Here is a 26,470-nt window from a genome sequence, read left to right on the forward strand (position 1 = left end):
GGAGGATCCAGTCGACGGAAAGTCCCGCTGTGAATTTGTAAAATCCCACCCGGTCTAGCTCATAGAGGAATCATAGAATTTACAGTGCAGAAGGAGGCCATTTGGCCCATCGAGACTGCACCGGCCCTTGGAAAGAGCACCCTACCTAAACCCACACCTCCACCCCATCCCCGTAATCCCATCTCACCTTTTTTGGACACTAAGGGCAATTTATCGCGGCTAATCCACCTAACCTGCACGTCTTTGGACTGTGGGAGGGAACCGGAGCACCCGGAGGAAACCCACGCAGCACACGGGGAGGAACGTGCAGACTCCGCACAGACAGTGGCCCAAGCGGGAATCGAACCTGGGACCCTGGAGCTGTGAAGCAAGCTGTGCTAACCACTGTGCTACCGTGCCGCCCACTTAACTGCTGCTCAGGTCAAGGGCCTGGGGAAGGGACAATCGTGCTGTGGCTTAGGTTTTACGCTCACCATTCATCCCCTCCTCGTCCCCCCCTGACGGGTTAAGAGGTGGGGGGGGGGGGGGGGGGGGACAGGCCGGGAAGGGCGCGATGGGTAGGGGTTGGGGAGCTAAATATTGGATGGATGGGTTTCCACGGAGATCCCTTATGACATGGCTCTCCCTCCTTTGCCCCAACACCAGGAACACCAGCCTACCCCCCCCCCCCCCCCCCCCCCCCCCGACCCTCACATCGCCTGAAGTGCGGCCCTGGGACTTAGCCTCAGGCACAGCTCTGCAGTACCTCTTCTGGCCACTGCAGCGCTGTGCCTGGAGGGCCTGGAGAGTTGTCAAAGAACAAAGAAAATTACAGCACAGGAACAGGCCCTTCGGCCCTCCCAGCCTGCGCCGATCCAGATCCTTTATCTAAACCTGTCTCCTATTTTCCAAGGTCTACTTCCCTCTGTTCCCGCTGTTCCCGACGGCTCTCCCCAAGACCGGACTTCCTTCCGAGGGTCAACGGGTGATTGGCCTGCTGCCAATCGACGCTCATCTGAGAGTGAAATTCCGGCGGGCGCGTTGGGGTTGCCGTGCCGATTCCCGGGGTGGCAGGCGCGGAGCGCGCTCGTCGTCCTGAAGATTCAGGCCTGTTGTGTTTTGAATTCCTCCCGTTGGGTGCTCAGTGACGGACTGGACAAAGCTGGAGCCCATTCCCTGCAACTATTTCCCACACCTGCCGCGAATCCACCTCGATCTTTGCAAGCGAGATCACATGGTGGGTGCCGACGGTCAGTGGAAGGGGGAACACCCCCCCCCCACCCCCCCCCCCCCCCCCCCCCCCCCCCCCCCCCCCCCCCCAACCCATCATCTACAGAAGAGCCATACGGGACTCGAAACATTAACTCAGTTTTCTCTCTCCACAGGTGCTGCCAGACCTGCTGTGTTTTTCCAACGCTTTCACTTCCCTTTTGAAAATCCCAGTCGGTGCTCGACGTTCCCCAATCAGTTGACGACTTAAGCCCAGCCTCCTGGACAATATCATCCGTGTCGCGATCTCGGAAGACCAGCGATCGGTTTAGCGGGGCAGGTCCAGAACAGGGACTGCATGCTTGACGAACGGATGGGCACGTTGGCAAAGGAGCCTATATCCCCACTCTGTGCATCACCACCGTGTGAGCGACGTTTCGCGGGAGAGCTTTGAGAATCTGTGGACATTTCACCGAAGCCCACTGTTGTATCTGTCCAATTCAGATACTTCAACCAGCTCCTTAATCAAAGTTTAACCATGATGTGGAGATGCCGGCGTTGGACTGGGGCGAGCACAGTAAGAAGTCTTACAACACCAGGTTAAAGTCCCAACAGGTTTGTTTGAGACACGAGCTTTCGGAGCGCAGCTCCTTCCTCAGGTGAACGTCGATGGGAGCCGTGGTGTGGAGATATCGGCGTTGGACTGGGGTGAGCATAGTAAGAAGCCTTACAACTCCAGGTTAAAGTCCAACAGGTTTGTTTTCACCTGAGGAAGGAGCAGTGCTCCGAAAGCTAATGTATCATAGAATTTACGGTGCAGAAGGAGGCCATTCGGCCCATCGAGTCTGCACCGGCTCTTGGAAAGAGCACCCTACCCAAGGTCAACACCTCCACCCTATCCCCACAACCCAGTAACCCCACCCAACACTAAGGGCAATTTTGGACACTAAGGGCAATTTATCATGGCCAATCCTGTTGGACTTTAATCTGGTGTTGTAAGACTTCTTAAAGTTTACCCAGGTGTCTTTAGTTATGAGTAGAACAAAATACGGACACAGATGTAACGTAGTTAACCCGTAAATTACCCACTATACATACAAGAAACTCCCAAGATTCGACTATACTACCCGCAAACGTGGTTTGGTAAGCTGTAGATCCGATCCGAGTCCCTCTGGTTCCTCTTTGCCAAGGTGATTCTCGCTGGCTGTTTCTTCCTTGCTTGTGGTCTGGTCAAGGTCACCTCACACACCGCGTCTTTGCTGCTGGCGTCTCGGAGATGCCGACCTGTATCCCCCACTCACTCCCCTCCTTTCCAGAAACTTCTCCGGCTTCCGGCCATTGGGGTCTCGGGCAGCAGCAGCCAATGGTCTGGTTGATGGCTTTTTAACAGACCACCTGAGCCCTCCCAGGAGTCCCATCTCTGGTGGCGCGGGCTGCATATGATCTGTTTCTATATAAGGTAACGGTAGACACTCTGGGTGGCTCGATCTGGGCTACGGACAATAGACCTGCATTTCAATGGGGTTACGGTGGTCTCCCGCTGGGTCTCCGTGGCGTACGATGATCTTTGATGGGTGATTGAATGGGACAGGCCCAGACACGTTCTGGCAGCTTGCCAGGTGGTTGTGTATTTGACTTTGGTCAAGCCTGAATTCCAACAGCCTTCCTGAGGTTTGACTGCAGTATGATTATAAAATGCCCAATTCTTTAATTTAGGATATCCAATTTAATCAGTGCAGACTCGATGGGCCGAAAGGCCTCCTTCTGCACCGTGTGGATTCTCTGAAGTTTAAAAAAAAATGTAGAGCATCCAATTTATTTTTTTCCCCAATGATGGAGCAATTCAGCGCAGCCAATCCACCTACCCTGCACATCTTTTTGGGTTGTGGGGGGGGGGGGGGGGGAGACCCACGCAGACACAGGGAGAATGTGCAAACTCCATGTGGTGGTATGATTAGCATAGCTGCCTGCCATTGGTGCAGAACACCGGCTTACCATTGGCCCTGGTCGGTCATGTGCCTCTCGACCGGTTGGTTGAGACCAGTCATGTGACGGCTCCCCGATTGGTCGAGAGGCTGAGTTAACCCCGCCCTGGAGGCGGGGTATAAATACCCAGTACTCCCGGCGGTCGTCCTTCTACTGTAATCGACCGCAGGGCTTAACATCTAGTAGATTAAAGCCATACTTTTGTTCAGCAACTCATCTCGCGTTCAATTGATGGTGCATCACTCCACACAGACAGTGACTCAGGGCCGGGATCGAACCTGGGTGCCGTGAGGCAGCAGGGCTAACCCACTGCGCCACCCGTGCTGCCCGCGATTCTGTGAAGTGACGCTCCACAGTGTTGCCCCGAGGGTGTGTTTCCCTGCCACCGATACCTAGGCTCTCGATTTCCTCCCGGGCAGATGGATCCCGAGGCGTTATTGAAAGGTGAGAGAATTGTTCTCTCAGGGTCCTGCCCAATGTTATCCCTCCACCAACAGCACCGGAAGAGATTATCCCGCCTTTCTCCTTGGCTGTGATTTCCCTGCATCGCCAAAATCCAACGGTCCGAGTCTCCAAATTCTCCCCTTCATGTCTGCCACAGGCAGGACTGGGAAATCTCGGTCCTCGCTGCTGTTTGCTGTGCGCGGAATAACAGCTGCTGGGCTCCCTACGCTGCAGCAGCGGCGACAATTGGAAGGTATTCAATTGGCTGCAAAGCACTTTGGAACGACCCTGCGGTTACGGGCGGCAGATATACAAATGCAGATCTCCAGCGGAGTGACCCGTTGGGCAGCTGTTCCGCAGAGCGTGGGAGCGAATTGTACGAAACGGGGAGATCTCAGCTTTTCACTCTTCGGCCATTGCTGCGTTAACTGCTCTCCACTGGGCTGGAGTGTGGAAGCTCAAAGTGGCGGATGTTGGGGGGGGGGGGGGGGGAGGAGGGCAGGAAGAGAGGGAATCCCAGTAGCTTAACCACGCTGCCACCCACAGTCGAACAGCTTGTCCAGGTGCACACCTGAAGCCTGGGCAATTGCACCACGTGCAGAAGACGGCCCGGCTCCCCCTGGTACAAGTCCGACCTAGCAGGAGAGATTCTGGAGGCAAAGAAACAATGTTTGTGTCGGCTGGCAGTGAATCATTGGGCTTCGTTTGAGGTAAAAAGAAAACTTTGACAGGATAAACAGAGAAACCTGTTATTAGCTTTGAGGTGCGCAGTGTTCACTCGTACACGCTCCCGGGATGTACGGTCGCCTAGCAACAGTTGTACAGGTGATTTCCTTTGTGGCTTGCTCCAGATTCCGATTGCCTACTAGAGATACCCAGTGTTCACTTCAACACGCTGAACGTTAAGGGCTTCCTCATGTGTCACGTACCTGCGTGTGGGGAACTCTGGGGAAAATTCCTCGACTCGTCTTCAAAATCGTGACATGGATTTATTAAGCCTACTTCGGTGCCATAATTACCTGGCCCCCTCAGAGCTGTACTGGAAGTGTCGGACTGGATTAAGTGCACAAATCTATGGCGTGGATCCTTGAACTCGCAGATCACTGGCTCAAGAGGCAAGAGTGCTGCCCACGGAGTGAGGATGTTGTACGGATTGTTCAATGGTTGGTGGCTTACTGTGGGTTGTGTGTATTTGCCGACTTTGGAAGCACATGCTGACTGCGACAGCGTGATGCCTGATCGTCTCCTTCTGGTCACATTGTTTTTGAAAAAGCGAGCTGCCCATTCTGATTCATCGATGTTTACAACACAGAAGGAGGCCATTCGGCCCATTGTTTCCATGCTGGTCAACAAAGACCTGACTACACTAATCCCATTTTCCAGCACATGGAGGTTATGACAGCGCAAGTGAATATCTAAATACTTCTTAGATATTACGCGAGTTTCTGACTCAACCACCCTTTCAGGCACCCCTCCAGACTCCCACCACCCTCTGGGTGAAAAGGTTTCTCCTCAACTCACCTCTTAGGCTTCTACCTCTTACCTTAAATCTGTGCCTCCTGGTTATTGATCCCTCGAATGGAAAAAGTGCCTTCCTGTCCACCCTATCTGTGCCCCTCAACCTTATACACCTCGATCTGGTCCTCCCTCAACCTTCTCTGCTCCAAGGAAAAGAGCCCCGGCCTATCCAATCTTTCCTCATAGCTCAGAGCCTCCAGCCCAGGCAGCATCTTGGCAAATCTCCTCTGCACCCTCTCCTGTGCAATCACATCCTTCCTATAATGTGGTGTCCAGAGCTGCACGCGGTACTCCAATTGCAGACTAACCAACAGTTTATACAGTTCCAGCATGACCTCCCTGCTCTTGTATTCTGTGCCTCGGCTAATAAAGGCAAGCAGCCCATATGCTTCCGAACTACCTTATCTACCTGTCCTGCCATCGTCAGGGATCTGTGGGCATGCACTCCAAGGTCCCTCTGATCTTCAGCACTTATAACAATACTAATCTTTATTAGTGTCATAAGTAGGCTTACATTAAGGCTGCAATGAAGTTACTGTGAAAATCCCCTAGTCGCCACATTCCGGCCCCTGTTCGGGTACACAGAGGTAGAATTCAGAATGTCCAATTAATCTAACAAGCACGTCTTTCGGGACTTGTGGGAGGAAACTGGAGCACCCGGGGGAAACCCCACAGTCACGGGGAGAACGTGAAGACTCCGCACAGACAGTGACCAAGCCGGGCAGCACGGTAGCATTGTGGGTAGCACAAATGCTTCACAGCTCCAGGGTCCCAGGTTCGATTCCGGCTTGGGTCACTGTCTGTGCGGAGCCTGCACATCCTCCCCGTGTGTGCGTGGGTTTCCTCCGGGTGCTCCGGTTTCCTCCCACAGTCCAAAGATGTGCAGGTTCGGTGGATTGGCCGTGATAAATTGCCCTTAGTGTCCAAAATTGCCCTTAGTGTTGGGTGGGGTTACTGTGTTATGGGGATAGGGTGGAGGTGTTGACCTTGGGTAGGGTGCTCTTTCCAAGAGCCGGTGCAGACTCGATGGGCCGAATGGCCTTCTTCTGCACTGTAAATTGTGTGTGGGACTCGAACCTGGGACCCTGGAGCTGTGAAGCAACAGTGTTAAGCACTGTGCTACCGTGCCGCCCACTTTCCAGGGCCCTACCATTCATAGTGTAATCCTTTGCCTTGTTAGCCCTTCCCAAGTGCATCACCTCGCGCTTTTCCTGGTTGAATTCCATTTGCCACTGCCGACCTGAACAATCCGTTGATACCCTCCTGCAGTCTATGACTATCCTCCCAACTGTTTGCCACCCTACCAATGTTCGTGTCACCCGCGAGCTCCTTGATCGTGAGTCCAAATCATTAATGTACACCACAGATAGCAAGGGCCTCAGCACCGAGTATTGTGTCCAGTTCTGGGCACGTTAGGAAGGATTGGATGGTGTTGGAGAGGGCGCAGAAAAGGTTCCCAACAATGGTTGTGGGCATGAGGGACTTCAGTTGTATGGATAGGTTGGCGAAGTTGGGATTGTTCTCCTCAGCGAAGAGAAAGTCTGAGAGGAGATCTGATAGCAGTGGTGGGGATCATGAGGGATTGAGACTGCAGTGGCTCGGGGAGAAAACGTTTCCATTGACGGCACGGCTGAGAACCAGAGCACCTCGATTTTAAGGCGATTGACAAAAGATCCAAATGCAACATGAGAACACAGCGATCTAGAAGGTGTGCAGATTCAATGGTGGCTTTCGAAAAGGGAATTAAAATAACTTAATGAAATGAAATGAAAATCGCTTATTGTCACGAGTAGGCTTCAATGAAGTTACTGTGAAAAGCCCCTAGTCGCCACATTCCGGCGCCTGTCCGGGGAGGCTGGTACGGGAATCGAACCGTGCTGCTGGCCTGCTTGGTCTGCTTTTAAAAGCCAGCGATTTAGCTTGGTGAGCTAAAGGATTATGTTGAGAAGGGTGGGGGGGGACAGAACTGGCACAAACTTGATGAGCCAAAGGACCCCTTCTGTGCGGAGATTGTTCCATGACCCTAAACTCTGAGGAATCATGAAATCGGAATTATTAGATTTGAAAGAATGTGACCCAAATTGAGGCATACAAGCCCAAAAATGTCAAATTTCAAACAACCACAACAATTTATACCACAGGAGAAAAAGGTGCTGATTTGTTGGCAAGTCAACTCTGATTGGCGGAGATGTTGCCATGGAGAAAGCGATGGGCAACGATAGTTGAACAATCCTGAGTGCGCTAGTGTGCTGATAACGACACTAACAACCATAAGACATAAGAGCAGAATTAGGCCATTTGGTCCATCGAGCCTGCTCTATCATTCAATCATCGCTGCCATATTTCTCATCCCCATTCTCCTGCCTTCTTCCCATAATACCTGATTCCTTATCAATCAAGAACCTATCCATCTCTGCCTTAAAGACACTCAGTGATTTGGCCTCCACAGCCTCCTGCGGCAATGTGTTCTACAGATCCACCACTCTGGCTGAAGGAATTCCTCCTTATTTCTGTTTTAAAGGATCGTCCCTTTCGTCTGAAATGGTGTCCTCTCCACGTCCACTCTAACCAGGCCTCTCAGTATCTCGTTAGTTTCAATAAAATCCCCCCTCATCCTTCCAAACTCCAATGAGTACAGACACAGAGTCCTCAACTGCTCCTCATACGACAAGTCCTTCATTCCAGGGATCATTCTTGTGAAAAATGAAATGAAACGAAAATTGCTTATTGTCACGAGTAGGCTTCAGTGAAGTTACTGTGAAAAGCCCCTAGTCGCCACATTCCGGCGCCTGTTCGGGAAGGCTGGTACGGGAAACTTGTGAACCTCCTCTAGACCCTTTCCAAGGCCAGCACATCCTTCCTTAGATACGGGGCCCAAAACTGCTCACAGTGCTCCAAATGGGGTCTGACCAGAACCTTATACAACCTCAGAAGTACATTCCTGCTCTTGTATTCTAGCCCTCTCGACATGAATGCTAACATTACATTTGCTGTCCTAGCAAGCTAAGATAATCAGCCGAGCCTGTGCAGTGGCTCATTTACACTTAATATACACACTCGTGTGTACAAGATTTATGAGGAAAGATCGGCAAACTAAAGGCACATGTCTTGCGCCTTTTTGAATTGCTGGAACTCAGGGAGTCTACAGTTGCTTGTTGCTTTTGCTATGGCAACGCCTTGGCTAATCATAATTGAGGGGTGTAGCTAATGCGAAGTGGGAAATAGGAAGACATTATACTTGGCGAGTGGGCACAATGTAATTAATAAATGAACTCCAGCGTAGGCGGGCGTGTGAGGTGACATTCCTTTGTCGTATTATGGATAGGGAGGAGCACTGTTTCCTCCTCTGCTTACCCATCCATAATCAATCAGCACTTTATTTCTCCTGTAGGTATGAATCCTTGTGCTGGTTTGAAATTTGGGCATTCTTGCGTTTTGTTCTGATGAGTGCATGATGAAAAACTTCCGCAACATGTCTTGCCTTTCAGCAATATTCAGGTTCGGTGTTACCAAGCGACTGTAGCAGTACAAGTGTGGGGACCGGTCACCGAAAGCACCGAAAGTCCCCTCAACAACAACAACTTGCATTTGTATAACACCTTTTAATGTACTAAAACATCCCAAGGAGCTTGACAGGAGCATTGTTAAACAACATTTGACACTGAGCCCCATAAAGCGGCATTAGGGCAAGCATTCAAAAACCCTGTCCAAAGATGTGGATTTGAACGAGCATCTTAAAGGGACAGGGAGAGGCGGAGAGGTTTGGGCTAGGAATAAAGGCACAGTGGCTAATGGTGCAGTGAAGACAGCCTGGGATGTGCCAAGAGATAATTCTTTTCAGTGTTTAAAGAAGGATGCACAGGGGCGACATGGTGGCACGGCGGTTAGCACTGCTGCCTCACAGCGCCAGGGACCCGGGTTCGATTCCCGGCTTGGGTCACTGTGCGGAGTCTGCATGTTCTCCCCGTGTCTGCGTGGGTTTCCTCCGGGTGCTCCGGTTTCCTCCCACAGTCCAAAGATGTGCAGGTTAGGTGGATTGGCCATGCTAAATTGTCCCTCGGTGTCCAAAAGGTTAGGTGAGGTTATAGGGACAGGTTGGGGGATTGGGCCTAGGTAGGGTGCTCTTTCAGAGGGTCGTGCAAACTCAATGGGCCAAATGGCCTCCTTCTGTACTTTAGGGGTTCTATGACTCTAAAGACCAATTCAGTCGAAAATTCAGGGACGAGCTTAATGCTGGAATGATTTACCAGGTAAACAGTAGGGAGTGGTGTCCCACATGGATTGGAGGAGGGACCACTGTTGTACACAACTGACCCCACTTGGGAATCGGAATTACAATTTCAAAATTTGCAGACGGCACCAAATTGAGGGTTGTAGTTAATGCGAAGTGGGGGCTGCAACATAAAATAGGAAGAGGTTATACCTGGTGAGTGGACACAATGTAATTAATAAATTAACTCCAGTGTTGGTGGACATCATAGACATCATAGATATCATAGATATCATAGATATCATAGATATCATAGAATTTGCAGTGCAGAAGGAGGCCATTCAGCCCATCGAGTCTGCACCGGCTCTTGGAAAGAGCACCCTACCCAAGGTCAATGCCTTCACCTTATCCCCATAACCCAGTAACCCCACCCAACCCTAGGAGCAATTTTGGACACTAAGGGCAATTTATCATGGCCAATCCACCTAACCTGCACATCTTTGGACTGTGGGGGGGAAACTGGAGCACCCGGAGGAAACCCACGCACACATGGGGAGGATGTGCAGACTCCACACAGACAGTGACCCAAGCCGGAATCGAACCTGGGACCCTGGAGCTGTGAAGCAATTGTGCTAACCACTATTAGTAGGATACTAATATTGTCTGCTTGCCACTCCAACGGTAGCACAGTGGTTAGCACTGTTGCTTCACAGCGCCAGGGACCCGGGTTCGATTCCCGGCTTGGGTCACTGTTTGTGCGGAGTTTGCATGCTCTCCCGTGTCTGCGTGGGTTTCCTCCGGGTGCTCCGGTTTCCTCCCACAGTCCAAAGACATGCAGGTTAGGTGGGTTGGCCGTGATAAATTGCCCTTAGTGAGCAAAAAGGTTAGGAGGGGTTATTGGGTTATGGGAATAAGGTGGAAGTGAGGGTTTAAGTTAGCCGGTGCAGACTCGATGGGCCGAATGGCCTCCTTCTGCACTGTATGTTCTACGGGCACTCCGGTTTCCTCCCACAAATCCCGAAAGTGCTGATTAGGTGAATTGGAAACTCTGAATTCTCCCTCCGTGTACCCGAACAGGCGCCAGAGTGTGGCGATAAGGGATTTTCACAGTAACTTCATTGCAGTGTTAATGTAAGCCTACTTGTGACACTAATAAAGATTAATGCTATGAAAAGAAGGAACCAAACGATTTACAGGCATGTGACCAGAGAATAAAGAATTGTTTCATGCAAGTTCAGAGTCCAGAATCAAAGTACAAAGGTGCATTTCTACAAAGAGGTCGGCAGGTTGAAAATTGATGCTGGATATTTCACGTTTTCAGTAGAATTGATTTCCATGATTGTAGACACACCGAGATGAATTAGTCTTGTAAGCGATGGTACAGAAGGTCTAGTTGAAACAGTGTAGACGGGGGCCAGGCATTCAAACCTGGACAGAGTCCATTTCCTGTGCTGCTGCCTGGTAGCTGAAAAAAGGGCGGATCAGCTTGGCAGTACAGCAAAGCAGTTTAACTGGTTCTCCCACCTAGAGGTTCCGGTCACATGACTTCCATCTTTCCGCAACAACCTTTGATGAAGGATATGTATTTCTTTTCTGGAGATTGTTAAATGCCCCAGCCATTAAGAATTGAGGAAGGGCTCTTTCCCAGCAGATTGGCCGGCCTGATACAGAAATGAAAATGGCCTTTGTACGATTAAGGGCTTAATGTGGGTCGGTGCAGACTTGATGGGCCGAATGGCCTCCTTCTGCACTGTATGTTCTATGAGACTAATGAACCCAAGATGGAATTCAGGGGGAACCCCTTCCTTGACGCAGGGAGTGGCATTCTTCGAAAGGGCTGGCATTGACATGATGGGCCGAAAGATGGGTTCCAAAGATGGAACTTGCTTTGTGAAGTCTGGAACACAGCATCCAATTTGAGCATAGACACATCCCATACATTGGCAACGTGCAACTATTTTTAGTGGGTTTTTCGTTTGCTACATGCTGACCAGAACACCAAGGGAGACCCCACCCACCCAGAGGCTGTGCTGGGATGTTTAGCTGAGGTTTGGACGTGCTGAGGCCCCCACCAGCTCGCTGCAACTTTCTTCCCCCATCCCCGCCCCTTTCAGCAGATTTCTCTCCTCAGTCTCACCAGGTCCCTCTGACCCACCCAGTGGCCTTTTCAGACAGGACGGGCGATGTTGCCGTTTGCCGACATGTCATCACCCCTCCCTCCCGACTCGCATGGCTCTGTTCACCATAACCCCCCCCCCTTCCTTTAGGGGCAGCACGGTAGCATGCTGGTTAGCATAAATGCTTCACAGCTCCAGGGTCCCAGGTTCGATTCCCGGCTGGGTCACTGTCTGTGCGGAGTCTGCACGTCCTCCCCGTGTCTGCGTGGGTTTCCTCCGGGTGCTCCGGTTTCCTCCCACAGTCCAAAGATGTGCGGGTTAGGTGGATTGGCCATGCTAAATTGCCCGTAGTGTCCTAAAAAGTAAGGTTAAGGGGGGGTTGTTGGGTTACGGATATAGGGTGGATACGTGGGTTTGAGTAGGGTGATCATTGCTCGGCACAACATCGAGGGCCGAAGGGCCTGTTCTGTGCTGTACTGTTCTATGTTCTATGTTCCTGCGGCTAAGATGTCGCCGATTTTTAAGTCAGAAATGAAAGGTTGTGAGTGAAGCACTCATTGACCACACTCAGACCTTGGGCCTTAATGTAACTTTAAAAATCCCAAGGTTAATTCCATTTGTCTTCAATCATTCTGCAAGTTGCCAATGAGCAATTTGACACAATGAGGCAAGTTGCTTGCGTGGTCAATCGTTGCCGACGATATTACAATGATACTGTTGCTATTGTGTCATTGAAAGGTTCGTGGTCAGGGGTTGGTGGTTAGGGATGGGGGTTAGGAGATTAAATGAAAAAATGAAATGAAAATCGCTTATTGTCACAAGTAGGCTTCAAATGAAGTTACTGTGAAAAGCCCCTAGTCACCACATTCCGGTGCCGGTGGGGAGGCTGGTACGGGAATGGTGATTAAGGTTAACCTCTATAGAGAAAATGCAGATGTAGATGTGACATCTGCCACAGTTTATCTTCTGATGTTAGTTTCTCTGCTGTTTGACCTTTCACATCTTTTGTTCTCTCTGGGGACTGCCATTAGCACTCTTTCCCCTTGGTTTCTGTGGCCATTAGCGCCCGGTTCCCCTGGGTTTCTGTGGCGATGACTCATCTTTCATACTCACTCCATGGTATAAAGATTTCCCACTTTCTCTGTCTGTTAGCTTTGACAAAGAGTCATCGGACTCGAAACGTTAGCTCTTTTCTCTCCCTACAAATGCTGAGATTTTTCAGCATTTTCTCTTTGGTTTCAGCATCCGCAGTAATTTGCTTTTAACCTATATAGAACCTCGGTAAGGCCGCACTTGGAATATTGCACACAATTCTGGTCACCACACTACTAGAAGGATGTGGAGGCTTTGGAGAGGGTGCAGAGGAGGTTTACCAGGATGTTGCCTGGTCTGGAGGGTGTTAGCTATGCGGAGAGGCTGAATAGACTGGAACTGTTTTCATTAGAAAGACGGAGGTTGAGGGGGCGACCTGATAAGAGGTCTACAAGATTGAGGGGCATGGATAGAGTGGATGGGCAGGCACTCTTTCCCAGGGTGGAGGGGTCAGTCACCAGGGACCATAGGCTTAAGATCCACGGGGCAAAGTTTAGAGGAGATGTGTGAGGCAGGGTTTTTACACAGAGGGTGGTTTGTGCCTGGAACGTGTTGCCAGGGGGAGGTTGTGGAAGCAGATACATTAACAGCGTTCAAAAGGCATCTCGACAAATACATGGATAGGATGGGTATAATAATAATAATCGCTTATTATTAAGTAGGCTTCAATTAAGTTAGTGTGAAAAGCCCCTAGTCGCCACATTCCGGCGCCTGTTCGGGGAGGCCGGTACGGGTATTGAACCTGCGCTGCTGGCCTTGTTCTGTATTACAAGCCAGCTGTTTAGCCCACTGTGGGGCTGGTTTAGCACAGTGGGCTAAACAGCTGACGTGTAATGCAGAACAAGGGATACGGACAGAGGGATTCGGCACAGGGAGGTGCTGAGGCTTTTGGCCAAGATTGGTATCATGACTGGTACAGGCTTGGAGGGCCGAAGGGCCTGTCCCTGTGCGGTATTGTTCTTTGTTCTAAATGCTATTGCCAACACCATTCCCTTTATGTGTGTTGGAACTGTAAAAGTGTTGAACCAATCATGTCAGGTTTAGCTTCTGAGTTACTGGATTTATGCTAAACATTAATTTATAATGTCATCCACTGGACACTCTGTAACGTCGTCGGCTGGACTTGTATATGTATTGAACATTTTGGAAAAGAAAATTTACAATGCAATCGACACTGGCTACCGTCAGCTACTATGTTGCATTTGCCAAGGACCCAAGTTGCTTTGTGGAGAATCAGAGTTTACGGAGCTCTCAGAATGGTTACATGATCCAACTCTTGGGTGTGAAAATTGATACAGGATTTAGAATGACGAGCGAGAGGGAGCTGAGCTCTTTGCCATTTGAGAAGCCCACCAGAAGACCACATTGCTGCAAACCGAGCATTCTTCTACAGTAGTAGAGTTCCAAATTCCCTGGCCACGGCTGCTGACCAACTTCTCCACCTTGGAAAGCGGCCCTTCAGCTGTAAACAAACCTCTGGACAATCTGCGATTTTTTTTCTTTCTTGATTTTATTTGTTACTTAGCCAAGTTTTGTTTTAAATATGATACTCTTTACTTTATTTCCATTAGCGTGTTGTTTTTGCATTAGTGGGTAGTTAGATATATTTGCATATTTTAAGCCCTTTGTTAATAATTTCTACGTTTCTTTACCCGAGTGAGTTTTAGCAATAATTTGGCCAGGTTAGGTGGGGGGATGGGGCGGGGGAGTGGGCCTCCATAGGGCACTCTTTCAGAGGGTCGGTGCAGACGCGATGGGCCAAATGGCCTCCTTCTGCACTGTCGGGCTTCTATGGATTAGGCATCCTTGGAGGGCACTCCTGCAGTAAGGACATTTCCTGCTCTAAGAGTACCCAATGTCCTCTACACTTGACTGCAACCCCGTTCACCAGGGCCTGCCTGATTGGCTTCGGCCAGGACGTCCCTGTTACCCTTACCCGTGGCTTCGGCCTGGACGTCCCAGTTACCCTTACCCAAGGCCTGGCTCTGTTTATCTCTAGTGAGGAGTCTCAGTCCACTGTACGGCAGCTAATCTGCCCTGCTGAGCATTTGACCGATCTTCAGCTCTCAATGAATCAATCAATGGGAGGTGTGTCTGGAATTTGCTAAACAATTCGGGACAGGCCCTGATAGAATTCCAGTGTATGGGGGAGGCCAGAATCGTTTTTGTTCTCGTCCTGTGTTTAATACGTGAATGATTCACCCTTCTACACTCCTCCGTCATGCAGGGCTGGGCTTACCATAATTGGGTTGGGGGGGGGGTAAATATTCCTCAATTTAGTCCAACCCATCAGACATGGCTCAGTGACCAGAAGACGTAGGAGCAGAAGTAGGCCATTCAGCCCATCGAGTCTGCTCCGCCATTCAATGCTGTGATAATCCTCAACTCCACTTTCCCGCCTTTTCCCCATAACCCCCGATTCCCTCGCTGATTAACAATCTGTCTCTCTCAGCCTTGAACATACTTAACGACCCGGCCTCTACAGCTCTCTGTGGTAAAGAATTCCACAGATTCACTCCCCTCTGAGAGAAGAAATTCCTCCTCATCTCCGTCTTAAATGGGCGACGACTCCCTCACTCTGAGATGGTGCCCTCTGGTCCTAGACTCTCCCACAAGAGGAAACAACCTCTCAGCATCGACCCTGTCAAACCCCCTGAGAATCCGATATGTCTCAATAAGGTCGCCTCTCACTGTGCACAGCGATCTCGCCCCTTGAGTCAGGTCAAGGTAGAAGTCCCACTCCCGGAGACTTGAGCACAAAACCTAATCTCTTCCCGCATTGCCAGCACCGAGGGGGTGCTGCACTGCCAGAGGTAACGTCTTTCCAGCTGAGACCCAGTCACGATATGTTCTCTCAGGCGGGTGTATCCCATAGAAACCCTGCAGTGCAGAAGGAGGCAATTCGGCCCATCCAGTCTGTGCCGGCCCTCTGAAAGAGCGCCCTACCCAGGCCCACTCCTAAAGGATCTATTTATATAAAAATAGAAAGAGTGGGGGTTCCCCCTGTGTTCTGACCAACATTTATCCCTCCAATAGCATCTCTGAATCAGGTCACCTGGTCACCAGGTGAACCAGGTTAGGTGGGTGAACTTGCTTTCGCAAATGGGACTGGTTTAGCACAGTGGGCTAAACAGCTGGCTTGTAATGTAGACCGATGCCAGCAGCGCAGGTTCAATTCCCGTACCGGCCTCCCCGCACAGGCGCCGGAATGTGGCGACTAGGGGCTTTTCACAGTAACTTTATTGAAGCCTACTCGTGACAATAAGCGATTATTATTAAATTGACTGCTGTGTTCCTCAAGCGACGCCCTTTCAAAAGACGTTCCTCAGCTATAAAGTGTTCTGGCACTCCCTGAGGTCGAGCGAGGCACTGCGCAATTCTCTTTTTCTTTCGGCTTTTCGAAAAAATGAGGAAATTCCGTTCAGATGATGCTCAGCTAAGTCTTGTTTTTGGAGAGGGCGAGTTGTCTTGTCTGTGTTTCACCGGGCCCTGTGTTTGGGCTCGGGCGTTTTAACAAGAATAACGTGGCTCCAATTTCCCTTACAGAATGACAAGCCCCTGGGCCATTCTGCTAGTCGATCGAGCAACATCTCAAAGGTACGTCCCCAGTTTCCGATGATGTCTTGTCCTTGATTTGCTGTTGAAACCCTATATTGCGGGGATCGTTTAAGGTCATTCTATTGTGAAAATCATTGTTGCCGTCACAGACTTTTTAAAGGAACTGCCTTGCCATACTGTACCCCTATCTGTCATTTCCTCAGATCGTCCTCATTAGCAGGGGAGCTGCTCGTTAAAAAGTTCCGCTGATTAATTGACATGACACAGACTGTGGTGGTCTTCCCAAGGATTAAAGATAATTGCTGATTAATACTCTCCACGGCATTTAAAACAATTAAAGAGGTGGCTATTTAATCGCTGCTCTCCTACGGAAATGCAACACGGGGTGATCAAAGAGCCTGTTCAATTTGATCAGGCCTGATCTGTGTCTTACCTCTTGCCTGGGTTCTGAAACCCCAATTTTTAAAATTTGTTTCCCTCCAATCATCCACTTGTTTGAATCCAATTCTCTTCCCACGCCCAGTGGTTGAGTTAAGACAGACTTTCACCTGTTTCCATTGTTGGTAATTCCTCGAACAGGTCGCTCGGCCGTCGCCAGGGGCGTGTAGCTTGAGGGGGGAACCACTCCACATCAAGCGTGGTTGACCAGGAGTCTCTCCCGCTCTGTCCGCCCGCCATTAGGAAGGATTTGCAGGTTGACACCATGTTTGACCGCATTAGGAACAGTTGTCAAGTCCTGGGGTGTTCTTTGGTTGTCAAGTCCTGGGGTGGGACTCGAACCCAGAGCATCTAGGACGCTAACCCACTACGCCACAACACCTCCACTTGTTTAAAGGGGTATTAATCAATAGGGGAACATCGTTGCTTGTTCTCTTTTTATCATAGAATTTACAGTGCAGAAGGAGGCCATTCGGCCCATCGAGTCTGCACCCTACCCAAGGTCAACACCTCCACCCTATCCCCATAACCCAGTAACCCCACCCAACACTAAAGGCAATTTTTGGACACCAAGGGCAATTTATCATGGCCAATCCACCTAACCTGCACATCTTTGGACTGTGGGAGGAAACCGGAGCACCCGGAGGAAACCCACGCACACACGGGGAGGATGTGCAGACTCCGCATAGACAGTGACCCAAGCCGGAATCGAACCTGGGTCCCTGGAGCTGTGAAGCAATTGTGCTATCCACAATGCTACCGTGCTGCCCTTATTGTCCTCTTGTCCTGATGCGTTTGGTCTTTCGGTTCCGCTTTCCTTTCTAAGGTTAAACGTTTTGAATTCAGCCTTGTCGCTGACCAGGTCAGCCATTAGTGCCCATGGCTGGATGCTCACTTCAGATACGGTTAAGACTCAGCCATGTCCGTGTGAGGGTGGAATCCTGTATAGGGGGCGGACTGGCCAAGGGTGGCACGTTTTGAGGCGATTAGTGGACTGATCTGACACACGGCGATGAAGCAGCGTCAATACCAGCTCTTTAAAAATAACCTGCAGATTTATTCTAAGCTGCTGAACACATGCTTATCAGCCCAGTGACATGACCTTGACACTTTTGTGTGTGTGTGTGTGTGTGTGTGTGTGTGTGTGTGAAGTCCGGAGCTTAAACCATGCACAGCACTGGGCCCAAATTGAGGCCTGAAGCCTGAGGCCTAAGTCTTGCCCGGGGGGGTCACTTTACTCGGGGCTTAAAAACCCAGCCTTTACATCTCCAGGTCCCCTAAAGATAAATTCACCAACTATTTCCCTGATGTGTTGCGGGGGGGGGGGGGGGGGGGGGGGGGGGGGGGGAAATAAAATAGAGATTTTGTTTTCCAAAAGTTGGGCAAATGATCCAGAATTAAGAGCTGAGGGAGATAAACAGGCAGGGGCGACAGTATCCTGCTGCATCCTTGCTCAGTTTTATAAGGTCACATTAATATTGCATTAGGTCAGAGAAGCAACTGTTGTACTTCATTAACAGGAAGTCTTGAAACCTGGGGGGGTGGTCTCTCGTGATTTGAGATGTGTATCTATGAATCAAATCATGGTTCAGCTCAAGGGCCTGGTATCCTCCACACACTCGATCCCTAAAAAAAAAAAGATTGCATTGAATGTCGTTGGGGGCGACGTCATCGCCTTTTCTCCGGCTGGCTTGTGTAGGTGGACCTTGAACATCAATAGACCTGACTTTCAAATTCACGGAAGGGAGCGAGTGCTCAGATTCTCTTATATGCTCTGCCTCGCTGCCCTTGCCGTTCGTGGCATTGGCTACAAACAGAATGGTTGCCCGAGGGGTTCAAAAAGGAGCCTTACATTTGTACGAGGTCGTTCCTTGGTACCTCATATCGGATCAGTGTGGAAGACCGTGCAACTGTGTACTGCTTTGGCTTGTTACTTTTGACTCGCTCCCGTATTCCGATGTTGAAATCTCCGCGCCGGAACGAACCGTTAGTCCCAGTGCTCCACTTCCCCCAGTAGCAAACCGCAGGGAAGCAGTGCACTTGAAGCCACGAGGGTTACAACACTAACATGCCGCTGACTTCAAGCAGCTGCCATGCGAGGGAAGAGCAGAGGGGTCCGGAGATCGCCCCCCCCCCTCCCCCAGCCTCTCTCAGAATGCCTAATCGTAGTTACGTTGTGATCTCCATCTAAAGACTGCACATTCTTAGAGGTAAAGCCCTCCGACCTTGCCGACTCTCTCAACCCCCCCCCCACAAAATCCATTCCTCCGATTCTGGTCTCTTGAATGCCCCCCAATTTGTTTACCCCGTCCGTGGCGGTCATTCACCCACCTGGATTCCATGGTGTGGAATCCGCTCCTCAAACCTCACCCCCACCCCCCCCCCCCCCCAATCCTCCGCCCACTCCTCCTTAATCGAGCTTTACATAAAACTCATATTTCCTCCTTCAGCTCAATCCCATTTCTATGACCTAGGTGTGTTATCCTTCATTGTAAAATGCCTATGGGGCGGGGCGGCATGGCGGCACAGTGGTTAGCACTGTTGCTTCACAGCACCAGGGATAAGGGTGGAGTTTGCACGTTCTCCCCGTGTCTGCGTGGGTTTCCTCCGGGTGCTCCGGTTTCCTCCCACGGTCCAAAGATGTGCAGGTTAGGTGGATTGGCCACGATAAATTGCCCCTTAGTGTCCAAAGTCGCGCAGGTTAGGGGGATTGGCCACAGTAGATTGCCCATTGGTGTCCAAAGAGGTGCAGGTTAAGCGAATCGGCCGTGTTAAATTGCCCCTTAACACCCAAAGATCTGTAACTATGGCGGATTGGCCATAATCAATTGGCCCCTTAGTTGCGGGGATGGGGCTGGGGAGTGGGTCGAGGTCAAATGCTCTTGCAGAGGCTGGGTGCAGACTCGATGGGCTGAATGGCCTCCTTCTGCACAGCAGGGTCTCTATGACTCCATATTAAATATATTTGAAATAATGATGAACCCGTGTGGGCTGGTAATTGGGTCTCCCGGGTTTCTCTGCTGCAGATGCCTGTTCAGATTGAGGTGGGAAGGCGCAAACTTTGTGTACCTACCTCCAGCTGAATGATTTTAAGGTGCTAGGCAGCACATCTCCAGCATTTGCCACTTAATACTGCTGTGGAGCTCCGTGCTCAGCAGGAGGACCCAGCAGCATTGTTTGGGGCCCGTGTGGTACACGTCGCCCGCTGTTCTTGAGGGTAGATTCTGCTGAAAAGATTGCTGCACTGTCGCTCTTTGAAATCCGAACTAAAAGGGCAGAGGGAGGGATGCAGAGTGATGGATGTGCTCTGGGGGTATCAGGCGGGCAGCTGGACAGGAGAGGAGATATCAGGGGTCAAACAGGAGACCCTCAAGGACGCCCCTCGGAAGATCAACGCATCCTTCCTTAGATACGGGGCCCAAAACTGCTCACAATATTCCAAATGAGATCTGACCAGAGCCTTATACAGCCTCAGAAGTACATCCCTGCTCTTGTATTCTAGCCCTCTCTCATGAATGCTAACATTGCATTTGCCTTCCTCGCTGCCGACTGAACCTGCACGTTAACCTTTCTTAATAAGAAATTTAGAGCACCCAATTCATTTTTTCCAATTTAGCGTGGCCAATCCACCCACCCTGCACATCTTTGGGTTGTGAGGGCGAAACCCACGCAAACACGGGGAGAATGTGCAAACTCCACACGGACAGTGACCCAGAGCCGGGATCGAACCTGGGACCTCAGCGCCGTGAGGCAGCAGGGCTAACCCACTGCGCCACCGTGCTGCCCCCCTGCACATTAACCTTAAGAGAATCTTGAACTCGGACTCCTTAAGTCCCTTTATGATTCTGATTTCCTAAACTTTTTCCTATTTAGAAAATAGTCTATGCCTCCATTTCTCCTTCCAAGGTGCATAACCTTACACTCTTCCACATTGTATTCCATCTGCCACTTCATTGCTCATTCTCCTAGCTTGTCCAAATCCTTCTGCAGCCCCCTTGCTTCCTCAATACTACCTGTCCCTCTACAGATCTTTGTACCATCTGCAAACTTAGCAACAGTGCCTTCAGTACCTTCTTCCAGATCATTAATGTGTATTGTAAAAAGTTGTGGTCCCAGCACAGACCCCTAAGGCACACCACTAGTCACCGGCTGCCATCCTGAAAAAGACCCCTGTATCCCCACTCTCAGCCTTCTGCCAGTCAGCCAATCCTCTATCTATGCTAGTATTGTACCCTTAACACCAGGGGCTCTTAACTTATTTAACAGTCTCCTGTGCGGCACCTTATCAAAGGCCACCTGGAAATCTAAATAGATCAGGTCCACTGGTTCTCCTTTGTCTAACTTTCTTGTTACCTCCTCAGAGAATCAGTGAATGCAGCTTCACACGATGCCTATCCGCTGCTGTACCCACCTCTTGAGCTGTTGAGCGCTCCTCATCCCCATCGGTCACCCAGCAACATTCCTCGGCACTCGGAATTCCTGCTCAATCCACCTCACTCGTTCAGCGATGCCAGCCTGACACCCACCTCTTGCTGCCAGCACATACCTCACCCCCAGCTATTCAGCCCCGGCAAGGACACCACCCAACCACGGACATTCTGCCCTCTTCCCCCTCTTGGGACGGAGGTGGCGAAGGCTGGGCCGGCATTTATTGCCCCCATCCCTAGTTGCCCTTGAGGGGGGAAGTTAAGAGTCAACAATGTTAATAATAATAATCGCTTATTGTCACGAGTAGGCATCTCCATTTCCTGGAGCTGATCGAGGAGATGATTCTCTATATCGGGGGACTGATTGAGGTGGGCTCCGTAGCCACGAGTAAGCATCTCCATGTCCTGGAGCTGATTGAGGAGATGATTCTCTATATCGGGGGACTGATTGAGGTGGGCTCCGTAGCCACGAGTAGGCATCTCCATGTCCTGGAGCTGATTGAGGAGATGATTCTCTATATCGGGGGACTGATTGAGGTGGGCTCCGTAGCCACGAGTAGGCATCTCCATGTCCTGGAGCTGATTGAGGAGATGATTCTCTATATCGGGGGACTGATTGAGGTGGTCTCCGTAGCACCCTGAGTCTCCAAGAAAATTGAGGGCGATGAAATGTTTTGGCCTTGTGCCCTTTCTCAACTCCCAGCCTCTCCTGATCCTGCTGACTGGTGTCGGGAACAGGCTGCCAATGGGTGGCCATGGACATCTTATTTTCCATCTTCCCTCATAGCAGCCTTCCCCTCCAGAGCTCCTGCCTTTGGGTCACCCAAGGACCATCGCCCGTCCAGACGCAGGAGACCCCGGGTGAGGAGAGAGCAACAACACAGCCCTGCGAAAGAGGCCCCAACTCTCGACCTGACCCTCGCAGTCACCAGCTCAGATACAGGCACTGCACTGAACCCTGCACAGTTCAGGATCAGCACGCGGTGAGATGCTGGGTATGAATGGGCCGCAGGTAAAGGATGGTTAGTTTTCCAGCTCACCAAGAGGAAGACCACGGATGAGGATATTGATTGGGTGGCGTGCGGGAGAGCATTGATGAGCATTGCGTAATAACATTGAGTGGATTGGCGGGCGTGTCCGACAGCCTTCTCTCTGACGAGGAGCATGGAGGGTTCCAGAGGATATTGGGGGAGACCATTCTACCAAGGAGCACCCTACCTAAGCCCAATCCCCCACCCTCTCCCTGTAACCCCATCAAAGGGCAAGTTAGCATGGCCAATCCACCTAATCTGCACATCTTTGGGCTGTGGGAGGAAACCGGAGCACCCGGAGGAAACCCAAGTAGACATGGGGAGAACGTGCAAACTCCACACAGTCACCCGAGGCTGGAATTGAACCTGGGACCCTAACGCTGTGAGGCAGCAGTGCTAACCACTGTGCCACCGTGCCGCCCCAAATCTCTCTGTTCCTATTCTTCCTCACAGTCTCTGTTCTATCTCCCTGTCACGTCACCGGCACTGAGGCCCAGCCGCCTGTTACCGGTCTCTTCTCCCTGAGAGGGTGAGTCAACCCCCTCCGGCAACTGCGGGACACACCAAAACCCCTCCAAGCGATATTCCAAAGCTATTTACAAGAGAAGAAATTTCCAAAGAAATGTAGCTTGCCCGCCGTCGAGGTGCCTGGTCCTTTGCATAACCAGGACTGCCGGGCTCACCCTGCAAATCCACATTTTTGTGCGTTGCTCAGTAACAAAAAAACAAACATCGCCCAAAGTTGGGATCTTGGAGCACATCGAGTGGTTGGGCAGCGTGATGGCAGAAAAGCAACAAGAGGGAACTCTTTGCCCATGTCGATGTCCTTCAGTAACATCATGGGGTAGCACAGATAACGCCGGCAGAGTTAATTCCATCATTCATGTCCCCAGGAAAGAATGAATCAGCAGCCAGCCTTTACCTTCAGATAGGCCTCTTTAGTAGGCTGCAAAGTACAGACGCCTGCCTCCAACGCCCAGAATGAACTGGGTTTTATACACTCGCAGTGATCCCTTAATCCTTCTCCAGGTGGGGGCAATTGTCCTTGATGACCAACTTAAAGCATGTGCTTTACTGCAGTACAATCTCAACAGGAATGGGCAGTGCGGCCTACCCCAACAAACTGGTGTGCAGGCCTTTGTAATCCACCAGACTCAACTAGCTCCGTAAACACGCACATGGTTTCCTTGCTTCCTCGCCCCGAATCCTGAGGCCGCTTCTTGGCCCAGTCGTTGGCCCTAAAGCCTCAACAATTGCTCTGACTCCGCAGGCTTTGGGCCTTCCCGACTTCAAGTGTTTTCATCCCTGTTCAGGATGTGGGCATCGTGGGCAAGGCGGCCATTTATTACCCATCGCTTGTTGCCCTGAATGGTCAGTAGGACCCGTTTTGGTGGATAGCTACGATTCCATCACGTTGCTGAGGGACTGGAGCCACCATGTTGGCCAGAACAAGCCTTCAGATGATTGGCCTTAATGATCACCTGACAGGTCGACCGACACCTGCTCTCCCCCCCCCCCCCCCCCATACTGCATCTGCTGATTTTAATTTTCCCCGAGAAAGTCGACGAACGGCTGCCATCTCCGGGTGAACCCGACCATTGACCCTCTTAAGGCGAACTTTACTTTCTCGAGACTGAGAAACCCAGCCATGTCACTGACCCAGGTCTCTACACTCGGGGGCTTTGAGTCCCTCCACATTAACAAGATCCGTCTCCGGGCTACCAGGGAGGCAAAGGCCAAGACGTCGGCCTCTTTCGCCCCCTGAACTCCCGGCTCTTCCCACACTCCAAAGATCACCACCTCCGGACTCGGCACCACTCGTGTTTTTAGCACCCTGGACATTACCTTAGCAAAACCCTGCCAAAACCCTCTAAGCTTTGGGCAGGCCCAAAACATGTGGACATGATTTTCCCTCCTGAACTATTAAACCTATCCCTAACATAACCATTACACTACTGAACACTATCACTCCATTAGGCCGTGGGTATCTAGATTGGCCGTGAGGCAGGATGATTTTTTTATTTTTATGGAAACTTTGGGTGGGAGGATTTATATCAAAGTAAAATCTTTGTTCCTGTTAATTTGCATAATCTCTCAGCCCACATCTTCTGATCACTGTTAGGATCATAGGAGCAAGAGTAGGCCATGCAGCCTATCGAGCTTGCTTTGGACATAGAACATAGAACAGTACAGCACAGAACAGGCCCTTCGGCCCTCGATGTTGTGCCGAGCAATGATCACCCTACTCAAACCCACGTATCCACCCTATACCCGTAACCCAACAACCTCCCCCCCCTTAACCTTACCTTTTTAGGACACTACGGGCAATTTAGCATGGCCAATCCACCTAACCCGCACATCTTTGGACTGTGGGAGGAAACCGGAGCACCCGGAGGAAACCCACGCACACACGGGGAGGACGTGCAGACTCCACACAGACAGTGACCCAGCCGGGAATCGGACCTGGGACCCTGGAGCTGTGAAGCATTTATGCTAACCACCGTGCTGCCCTTAATGCTACCGTGCTGCACCTTTCTCTCTCTCAGCCTTTCCGTACACTGTCTGTTTCTGCATTGAATTATTCCTGGGGCTTATCGCATGAAGGGCACTACACCACTAATGGGTCAATGCTCATATTCCAGGAATGAATTTAGAAACAAACATTGGAAAGTGTTGAACCATCATTGCTTCAGCACAACAGGGGAGAGTGACCAATGCTGACCGTGACGCAGTGCGTGGCGCAGTGGGCGCTGTGCGTGGCGCAGTGGGCGTTGTGCATGGCGCAGTGGGTGCTGTGCATGGCACAGTGGGCGGTGTGCATGGTGCAGTGGGCACTGTGCATGGTGCAGTGGGCGCTGTGCGTGGCGTAGTGGGCACTGCATAGCGCAGTGTGCTGTGCATGGCACAGTGGGCGGTGTGCATGGCGCAGTGGGCACTGCATGGCGCAGTGGGCGCTGTGCGTGGCGCAGTGGGCACTGTGCGTGGCGCAGTGGGCACTGTGCGTGGCGCAGTGGGCACTGTGCGTGGCGCAGTGGGCACTGTGCGTGGCGCAGTGGGCGCTGTGCGTGGTGCAGTGGGCACTGCGTGGCGCAGTGGGCGGTGTGCATGGCGCAGTGGGCGCTGTACGTGGCGCAGTGGGCTCTGCATGGCGCAGTGGGCGCTGTGCATGGCACAGTGGGCGCTGTGCGTGGCGCAGTGGGCAGTGTACATGGCGCAGTGGGCGGTGTGCATGGCGCAGTGGGCGCTGTGCGTGGCGCAGTGGGCAGTGTGCATGGTGCAGTGGGCGGTGTGCATGGCGCAGTGGGCGCTGTGCGTGGCGCAGTGGGCAGTGTACATGGCGCAGTGGGCGGTGTGCATGGCGCAGTGGGCGGTGTGCATGGCGCAGTGGGCGGTGTGCATGGCGCAGTGGGCGGTGTGCATGGCGCAGTGGGCGGTGTGCATGGCGCAGTGGGCGGTGTGCATGGCGCAGTGGGCGGTGTGCATGGCGCAGTGGGCTCTGCATGGCGCAGTGGGTGCTGTGCATGGCGCAGTGGGCGCTGTACATGGCGCAGTGGGCACTGTGTGTGGCGCAGTGGGCTCTGTGCATGGCGCAGTGGGTGCTGTGTGTGGCGCAGTGGGCGCTGTACGTGGCGCAGTGGGCACTGTGTGTGGCGCAGTGGGCGCTGTGCGTGGCTCAGTGTGCGGTGTGCATGGCGCAGTGGGCGCTGTGCGTGGTGCAGTGGGCGCTGTGCGTGGTGCAGTGGACGCTGTGCATGGCGCAGTGGGCGCTGTGCGAGACACTGAGCTCTGTGCGTGGCGCAGTGGGCGCTGTGCGTGGTGCAGTGGGCTCTGTGTGGTGCAGTGGACGCTGTGCATGGCGCAGTGGGCGCTGTGCGAGACACAGTGAGCTCTGTGCGTGGCGCAGTGGGCGTGGTGCAGTGGGCGCTGTGCGTGGCGCAGTGGGCAGTGTACATGGCGCAGTGGGCAGTGTGCATGGCGCAGTGGGCGGTGTGCATGGCGCAGTGGGCGGTGTGCATGGCGCAGTGGGCGGTGTGCATGGCGCAGTGGGCGGTGTGCATGGCGCAGTGGGCAGTGTGCATGGCGCAGTGGGCGCTGTGCATGGCGCAGTGGGCACTGTGTGTGGCGCAGTGGGCAGTGTGCATGGCGCAGTGGGCGGTGTGCATGGCGCAGTGGGCGCTGTGCATGGCGCAGTGGGCACTGTGTGTGGCGCAGTGGGCGTGGTGCAGTGAGCACTGTGTGGCGCAGTGGGCGGTGTGCATGGTGCAGTGGGTGCTGTGCATGGTGCAGTGGGTGCTGTGCGTGGCGCAGTGGGCGCTGTGTGTGGCGCGGTGGGCGCTGTGCGTGGCTCAGTGTGCGGTGTGCATGGCGCAGTGGGTGCTGTGCGTGGTGCTGTGCGTGGTGCAGTGGGTGCTGTGCGTGGTGCAGTGGGTGCTGTGCGTGGTGCAGTGGGCGCTGTGCGTG

General features: G+C 52.0%; 1 protein-coding gene across 2 annotated transcripts in view; it reads left to right on the forward strand.

The window, feature by feature from the left end:
• Nucleotides 1-1,369: 1,369 nt before the first annotated feature.
• Nucleotides 1,370-26,470, forward strand: part of march8 (membrane-associated ring finger (C3HC4) 8) — a 46,836-nt gene continuing 21,735 nt past the window's right edge. Inside the window, exons 1-2 of one of the 2 annotated variants that reach the window (XM_038782914.1) lie at nt 1,370-1,803; nt 16,102-16,152. In XM_038782914.1, coding sequence (XP_038638842.1) covers nt 1,738-1,803; nt 16,102-16,152 — 117 coding nt within the window. In that variant the 5' untranslated portion in view covers nt 1,370-1,737. Of the gene's footprint in view, nt 1,804-1,842; nt 1,897-16,101; nt 16,153-26,470 lie in introns of those variants that run through there. The other variant, XM_038782915.1, reaches the window with a different exon arrangement.

Source organism: Scyliorhinus canicula, chromosome 22 (assembly GCF_902713615.1).
Source record: "Scyliorhinus canicula chromosome 22, sScyCan1.1, whole genome shotgun sequence".
Taxonomy (NCBI): domain Eukaryota; kingdom Metazoa; phylum Chordata; class Chondrichthyes; order Carcharhiniformes; family Scyliorhinidae; genus Scyliorhinus; species Scyliorhinus canicula.